Consider the following 9413-nt stretch of genomic DNA (forward strand, 5'->3'; position numbering starts at 1 on the left):
AATAGCTCTCTGCGTTGTTTATTATTATATTTTATTTTTGTTATTATTTATATTATTACAAATGTAAACGTTTGTAACTTTCATATTACTATTTTTTCATTCGTATGTTTGTACAATTGTATAGTTATTTGTACATTTTTATGTTAATACGGTCGTTTTGTTAGTTTATTTTACGTTCGTTAATTGCATATTATTACATTTGCACGGTTTTATAAATTTTTATCTTTTGACTTGTTTAATAGTTATATTACAATAATAGAATATGTTTTTATGTTTGTACCTTTTTTTATTTGTTTGTTTATTTGTATGTCTAATTGTGGCCCTCCCAATTGATAATATCATTAGCCTAAATTAGACTACTTTAATTGGATGTTGTGTGGTGCTGGTATAGGAGGGGTGAATAGTTCCACTAAACCAGAATTGGTCAGTGGTCTGATAGACGTCATCACGTCACGAAGGGGTGGCTTGCATGATGGGAGCCAGAATATCTGAAGGATCCTTTGTAAGAGAACGAAGCGATGTTTTTGTGAAACCTACAATGCGTTTTGTTTGATCAGGAATGATAGTAATTCCAAGGACGAAATTGGGTGGCAGAGGTGTGTAGGTTGCTCTACCCAAAATATGTAATGATCTTCCTACAATATTGAAGCATGATCTTTCGGTAAAAACTTTCAGATTGGAGTTAAGAAGATATTTCCTATTCAATAAAGCATTTCAATCATAGCTCTATCTTCTGGAAAATGCTGAATAATATAAAGATTAACACATAAATGTAGGTATATACACGTGAATATTTATTTGTTGTTATTTTTATCCTTTAGTTATTATTTTAGGATTATTATATGTAATTAATAATATTATGGAAATGACAAGTTAAATAAATTAGTACGTTGTTGTATTTTTAATTTGGATTGCAATTGATGGTGTATTTGTATGCTGTAGAATTTGCCCTCATGTTGTATCGATATATCATTATTTCCACTTTTATTCGCATGTTTTTTGTTTTTTATATAATCCGATAAGCTATTTATATCAGCTTGTTTTCTAATTTTATATGCAAACAACAGCCCTATCTATGATTTAGAACGGTGCATTCAATGTCAGCTGCATTTTTATGTCGTAGCTGGCTTGCACGGAGCGCCGATTGTCACAAATAGGGCGGGTTTATTGTTGCAGTCAATAACTGTAATAATTGTTGTTGTTGTTTTTGTGATAAATGTTGTTGTTGCTGCTGTTTCTGCTGCTATCAATAGTTTTGATTTTGATAATCTACATTGTTAATTTATTCAAAGTCACGATGTTGTGGTTGTTTCAGAGGTTGGCAAATTTGTTGATTATGATGTTGTGTTGTTTTTTGTTAGTTTCCTTACTTGCTGTTGTTGGTGTTATTGTTGTTATTGCTGTTATTGTTGTTGTTGTTGTACCGACTTTACATGTAGAAAATGAATAATAACGAATTTGTTTGAGTTGTCTGGCTGGCGCTATATAATGGTTCATTTTATTGTCATCATCAGTGCCGCTTCGATTAGCAATTCATCATTTGCACGCGTGTCAATAGCTCTGCAAGTAGAAATGTTAGGATGAACGGGGTTTTGAAAAGGCAGCCAATTATTGCAAAATACAGTGGAACAAAAAACACTCAATAATCAAATTGCAAATGCTGCCAGATGAAGCTTGTTTTCAAACGGTCGAAACTTTCAGTGATATGGTTATCATCAAGAACTTGGGCAGTTTTACTTATATATGTATCTGAAATATAAACTGTAGCCTAGCATCTTTCAAGAAGCAGTGAGTGAATGATTGATTGTGTGAATGAATGTTGCTCATGAGTTAGAAACATTCAAACAATAATGATGGAAGATCATCTATCTGGTCTTGAGAAAACATTAAATCGATTTTTGTTGCGTTCTTTGTTTTGAAATTTAAAATTTTTAAAATTTAAATAAACAATGAAACTGTGTTGGAATAATCGAGTTGATTTGAGTGCCAACAGTTCATATACAGTTTGTTATATAATATATAGGGGTGTGTGTATATACACACACACACACACACACACATACAGTATTGTATGAATTCTATCGAATTGTCGGCATTAATCAATTTAAAGTTTCTAATTTTTTTTTGCTAGAAATTTTTGAAAATTGTTTTATTTATTGAAAATAGAATTATTATCCAAGTTTATCATGAAAATTTAATAAAACTGTTGTTATCCAAAACCATCAAGCAGGATGAATCTTTTCCATCAAGACTGTATTCTTCGTCTACTTCCGCATTAGATATCATGAGATAACTTCTACATTAAACACACGTTCACGAAATAAAATATTAAATTCCATTTTGACATTATTTAAGAATAACATTAAAAAATGAAGGTATGCGCGCCTTATAATAACGCCTATTGGCAAAATGTCAACGTCACGTGAGAAATGTCAACAGTCAAGAGAGCGTCATAGAATCAGGCATATAAGCAAGTATGTTGGCATTACAAATTTATGCAGCCTTTATTTGATACATTTTCATCCATAACAAACCATAATTAATGTGTTATGGCAATAATTGATGTCATCTCCCGCATACAATTACTTCAACACATTTATAATAATGTTGGAGGTCATTTTTTATGAACAAATGCATGAACGCTTTGTATCAATTCGCCTGGAATTAGACCATTAATCTTTTTTTTTATTATTTATACATATTTATATGTGTGTTTGTGTGTGTGTTTGTGTGTGTCTGTGTGTGTGTGTGTGTGTGTGTGTGCGTGTGTGTGTGTGTGTGTGTGTGTGTGCGTGTGTAAATCAAAATCTATAAAAGATTTTTATTTGCTGAATCTTCATAACCATATTTGCATTACTGTTGTTGTCATAATTATTTTTATTATTAAATTCAAAATAAAAAGCAAAGAGATTATGTAAAATCATTTCTCTGCATTGTAATACTTGTCTTTCAGCTCGTGTATTTTAGTTCATAGTTTGATAGACGTAAGATCTACTTGTGCATGCATTGTTGGATATGTACCGGAACACCTACCAGCCACTAAACGTTGGAGACTTACGTACGTAGGTGTAAAATGAATATGCGTCGTGCATGATTATCATCTTAATTTGATTGTCCTTTCTCAATGGTTTTATCCAATATTATTATTATTATTGTTGTTGTTGTTGTTGTTATTATTATTGTTATTATCTTTATTATTGCTGTTAAATAATAATGTGAACAATTTTAATAACTAAGAAAAAATTCCAGAATTTAAACTAAGAATCAACTAAAGTGAAAAAGGTCAAAAAAAAGTAAATAAATGAATAAAAACATTAAACCTCTCTACTCTGGCACCGTGTCGTGGACTTGTTTAAAATTGTCACAAATTGTTTCTATCACAGCAAAGGTTGTACGACGGTCATACATGTTTTTGAATCTGTCTCTTTAACTTGCTGACACATTAACTATTTTATTATAAACATACTTTCAACTCGTTTTCTTCTAGTTGCATAAGCGACGATGATAGAGACCCTGATTTGAGAAGCATATTATCTACTTCCAAGAAATCAACTAATAATTCTTGCCTAAGACATTGAATTTCTTTATTTCTGCTTGTTTTAAAATAACTATGTACACATATTAAAATATATATATATATATATATATATATATATAGTTATATTGTTACATTTATATTTACAGTTATATTCTAATATAGTCATTTTTCATTCTGTCCTTTCATAGTGTGCATTTTTGTGATCAAAATTTTAATGTTTAGATAAGAAATGTAAATAAGGATCTTCCTGTGAGTGTAGGCTTGTGTGGCTGTGAGTGTTTGCTTGTAGTTTCATATATGTTCTAGAACATACTCTGCAAGTCGTTCATAATGTTTTCCTCGCGTTTGTGTGTGCCAGAAAAATTGCAGCTGCTGTGGATTATTTGAGGTAGGAAAACAAAAAATTCATCGATTGGTACACTGGCCGAAAAACTTCATTAAACAATTTATGAAGGTGGCAGCATTTGAGAAAACTTAAAAAAAGATTCATAGATGCTGCTTCTAAAAGAGTTGTTAACATGTCTCATCATGTTAAAAGTTATATCAAGTTATATCGATGTTCTACTACATAAATATTTCACTCATAGATAGCACGTCTAATGATACTTTCGATAGCCTATTAAAGATTGACAAGTTAGCTCAGTTGGTAAAAGTGTTACAATTGAACAGTGACCTAGTTCGAATCTGGGCAGTTCTAGAATCTTATTGATCAAACATTGTTGGTCCGAAACTGAAAATCTATCATCTGCGAAGAGTTTATGATGCGGTGCTTGCACATGTCAGAGCTGCTTATTAACAGTGAACAAATAAAAAGTTGCGTTATTGTCCCTAAGTTTTTAATGTTTTTGTTTAAATAAAATCTTCAAATAATATCCCGTAAACATTTTTTAATTTCTTTTCTTAAACGCATCCCACGAGTCGGTTGCCAAAAAAAGAAATTTCACTTTTGATGGTGTGGGCAAATTTTAGATGACGGTAGCATGTATAATAATAGAATGAGGTAGGCAAAATGTTGCAGTAATAGGCAGGGTACGTTGCAGCGATGTGTGCGCTCTACACCAGCGTTGGTTGCCGGCAATGTTCGACCTTTCACTGTCTACTATCTCCGGCAAGCTGCTGGCCTTCTGTGGCAGCAGAACAAAAAACCAGCTGCTTCTTCATTTGGTCGCGTGTGTGTGTTTGTGTGTGATAGATTTTGTGTGGGCGTGTGTGTGTGTATGTGTGTATGTGTGTGTGTGTGTGTGTGTGTGTGTGTGTGTGTGTGTGTGTGTGTGTGTGTGTGTGTGTGTGTGTGTGCATCAAATCTCTAACTTCGTTAATAATAGATGATTTCTTTTGAAGAACAAAGCCCAACTGATCTACTTTTCAATTAATTTCATGGAAAATATATGTACTTTATTAATCTTGGAGCAAACAAATCATGCCAAACTCTTCCGTGACCTGTGTCGTATGGTTTACAGAAAATTCATCGTGGAAAATTCATCGTGAGAAAATTTATCGTGGAAAATTCATCGCGGGAAAATTCATCGTATATATCATATATAACATATAACGTATATAATATATACGTATAATATACAAAGTATACTGTATTGGAGGTTATATCAATAGGCAACGTATAGCATCCATGCTTATTAATACTATCATTTGTATACCCTTAGTATGGTATAGAAAATATATACAAAGGTGGACCGCGGACGTCGGACGTGTCTGAGTAAGTTAAGTAAAAGTCTATAATAAAATACTGTATGTGAAGTGTGTCAGAAATGAGGAAGTAGTTTTTGCATCACGATTCGCTAATTTTTGTGTAAAAATGTCACTAGAATTCGTGTACAGTGAAAAAGGAAAAAGAAAATTAATTGACTCAGGTCACTTGTTCGTAAAAGATGCGGCTACAGAAGAAAAAACTTTCTGGAAATGTGATCAATATCAAAATCTTGTATGTCGGGCACGTTTGCATACTCGTCATGACAAAATTGTAAGGTGTGTAATTGCAAAAACTGTTTTTCACAATAAATTTTACCCCACTATGAATTTTCCCACTCGAAGAATTTTCCCCCACGATGAATTTTCCCACGATGAATTTTCCCCCACGATGAATTTTCCCACGATGAATTTTCCCACGATGAATTTTCCCCCACGAAGAATTTTCCCACGATAAATTTTCCCACGTTGAATTTTCCCTCACGATGAATTTTCCCACGATGAATTTTCCCCCACGATGAATTTTCCCACGATGAATTTTCCCCCACGATGAATTTTCCCACGATGAATTTTCCACGATGAATTTTCCGGACACCGTGTCGTATGTCGTTGTGAATATTTATATGGTTCTCATTCATCATAAATTTTTTGAGTTCATAAATGTAACCAATAACAGTTACTTTTAATGTTATCAGATTTTATGTTTGCCATGAAAATGATAATTTTTTATTTTTCATTTTACCCTCGCATGTTTGTTTGAAATGTATACCTTAATGAACTATTTGTTCTAAATGCACATTCTTCTTTATGTTCCTATTTATTTACACTTTTTTTCATTGCATGGCTGTGTAAATTTTTGAAATATGCATATAAATCGAATTAGTTTTCGCGTTTTGTTCGTTTCGTTGCGTCTACCGTGAACTGACATTGCTGAATGTTTATGCCCACCACGCGTGCTGTCCTGAAAAAATATCTCCGACAAAAAGTGTGCATTCATTTAATTAAATGTATTGTTCAATAAGATGCCGACACACGGACCACTTCTCTCTATTAACTTCCTCATCCTGACGGCATTTCTTTGAGGATTAACATATGCTCCTTCCTGCATATTCTGTAAATTTGAAAAAAAAAACAATTTTTTGTGCAACTTTGAAAAAGTCTACCTAAAATAAATTCAGTAAAATAATGCAGCACTATACAAGAAACAATTCCTTCGCGAACAAGTGCTGTAAACAATGGACCATTCATCTTAGTGCAACTTTAATAAGCTTGAGAAATATTTAAAGACAACGTGCGACATGCAACTGACAACAAACCTTGCAAGACCAGCCAACTACAAAAACAAGCAACTTGCAGAATCATGCAACAAGCAACATACATCATGCAACTTGCAACATGCAACATGCAACCTGCAACATGCAACCTGCAACATGCAACATGCCTCATGCAACAGGCAACATGTAACATAAAAGACGTTGTTAACAAAACTTCAAAAATTTACAAATAGCATGAAGATGTGTCTGTAATTGGCGAGTTCATTTTGTTCAATACTGTGGACACATTTTCATCGAATGCTAACAAAAACGTCGAACAGGTGCGCATATTCTCATTCCTGATTGGAAGGGAAGTTGATGAAATTGATCACGTGAGAGACATAGCATGCTCCAACAACGGTTTGTTTCATTTCTTTTTTTTGGGCTGCCAAACGATCGTCTGCATTTTATATTTTACTCATAAAAATCTCATCCTCCAATTGCAAAATATGAATTGTTATAAAATGAACATATGTTGGCCGTTGGCCGAAATAATTCAAGAAGGCTATCAACCTCTTATGAAGTTAATATTAGAAAGCTAAATCTCATAACTCCATCGACGAGTTCATTATTGAGCTGTTATTTGCTGTTAGCAGATAACCACAAATATAAACTACACACATAACTTATAGTTTGAAATCGTTTTGAGTTGGTGGCACAAGAAAGTTTTGCGTTAAATAAGAATTTATTAATTTTTTGCCTCAGATGATTTTTTATCAAACACTGGGAAACAAATTAATTTCATAAAGTTTTATGTAAAACAAATGTTGTCCCAAGTTGATAGTATTCGGTTACCTGATCTCATTTGAATATTTCTTCGCAATAAATTATAAGATGTATGATTGTAGTAAGAAAAAGTGACCTCGCTTAGAATCCATTTATTTAAAATTTATTAACTTTAAATTTTAAAATTTTAAAAACTTCAAACAAAAAAAAAACAAATTTTTAGGAAGTTTCTACAAGATTGCAGGATTTGCTGATGTACACGAACACATACATGTTTGTATTTTGTGTTTATGTTGTTTTGTATGTTTGTAATGTGTATATGTTGTTTTTTAAGTTTGTATTGTGTGTTTATGTTGTTTTATATGTTTTTATTGTGCGTGTATGTTGTTTTTTGTTTGTTTGTATTGTGTGTTTATGCTGTTTTGTATGTTTGTATTGTAATGTTGTGTTGTTGTTTTATGTGTTCTTGTGTTGTGTCGTGTTGTTGTGTAATGCTGTGTTGTGTGGTACCATGTGTTGTTGTGTAATGCTGTGTTGTGTTGTTGTGTCTGCTCAAAAATGTGTTACTGTCCTTTCATTCTATCTCATGATTCTGACAATGAAATAATTCTGTCGTTAATTCTGATCCACAACAGTTGCATCATCGTTTGAATGCGTTCGCCCACCATTTAAAATTGAAGAACCCTTCAAATGTTTGCTGGGCTGATAAACAAATCATCAAATCGTTCATTATATAAATCAACTTTTACATTTAACGTTAATGACATTGATTTTTGTCTTTTTGAATTAAAACTAGTAGAATAGAAAATAGTGCTCCAATAATATCAGTTAAGAATTTCTAAACCGTGTCAATTCATTTAATTATTTTTGCTATTTTGTTAACTAGAGTTGCATCACCATGTTAATAAATGTTGGTTTCATGTCGATAGCATATCAAATTGACATGAATGACAACCGCAGAGTTACATAGAGAACCTGAGCAGACCTCTGGTGCTCAGTGACATCAGCAGACATGCCTGGAACAACATCTACTTCGATGCCATGGAGCCGGTTAGTTGCAGCCCTTTCTGTCTTTGTCTGTCTGTCTGCATGTATGTGTGCGTGCGTGCGTGTGAGTTTTGTTTGTTTGGTTGTATGTGTATATGTTTTGTTTGTATATGCGTGCTTTTTGTATGTGTGTGGTTTGTTTGTATGCGTGTGTTTTGTTTGTATGGGTGTGTTTTTATTGTATGTTTTTGTTTTGTTTGTATGTTTTTGTTCTGTTTGTATTTGTGTGTTTTTATTGTATGTTTCTGTTTTGTTTGTATGTTTTTGTTTTGTTTGTATGTTTCTGTTTTTTTTATGTGTGTGTTTCATTTGATATTTTAGTCCGATTATCAAGAACAGCTTTTTAAGATTCAGAAAATATTTTCAAGACCTTTTACCGTTTGAGAAGAAGCGTATTATTTTTTTAAATGCGTATTCTGCGCCTGTTAAGAGCGTTTGTCTTCCATCAGAGATAATGTTCATGGAGTGTATTCCTACAAACTGTTGATACTTCTTCAAAAAATGTTTTGTCGTCTTCCTGTGTGCAGCGGTTTGCATTACGCATTATCATTTTATTTAAATGATCTGTTGTGGTGTAGTAAAAGAAGAGTTTCGATTTCTTCGTAATGACGATAAAGGCCCAAAAAGAGATGCATTCACCGCAATCATATATTCCTAGTCAATCAATAAACAACGTATCAACATGCAAGAACAACATCGTGCATCTGGTCCAACATTTGTTCCACTCAATAACGAAATTATGAAAAAATAATTACCTTTGTAACAAAACTATCAAACAAGTTTTAAAAGTTTCCATTTAAATTATAGTGAAAATAAATTATTTTACTATGACAGGAGGTGATGTCTGCAATTGAAATGTTAAAAGATGAGATGATAGAAATGATAATAATGGGATGGGATAGTTTTAATGGCTTGCTACTCACTAGTGTGCACGTTTGCTAGCTAGCTACTACAACTCAAAGCATCTTATGTATAGTTCAGAAATTAACCGAAATTTGAAGTTTTCGTCACAATCATCGTTATCTCAGAAATCTGTATCTGAATAATTTTTGCCTTATTTCGGTTTTTATTACTGTTTTTTATTT

At 32.6% G+C, this 9413-nt stretch overlaps 1 protein-coding gene across 1 annotated transcript; it reads right to left on the bottom strand.

Moving 5' to 3' along the window:
• Positions 1 to 5627: 5627 nt before the first annotated feature.
• On the bottom strand, positions 5628 to 5786 carry HELRODRAFT_153034 (hypothetical protein; the record flags this gene model as incomplete). The annotated part of the gene is made up of 1 exon (XM_009018052.1): positions 5628 to 5786. A coding segment is annotated over one exon (159 nt), but the record flags the coding sequence as incomplete, so codon positions are not given.
• Positions 5787 to 9413: the final 3627 nt, after the last annotated feature.

This window comes from Helobdella robusta (assembly GCF_000326865.2).
Source record: "Helobdella robusta unplaced genomic scaffold HELROscaffold_20, whole genome shotgun sequence".
Taxonomy (NCBI): Eukaryota; Metazoa; Annelida; class Clitellata; order Rhynchobdellida; family Glossiphoniidae; genus Helobdella; species Helobdella robusta.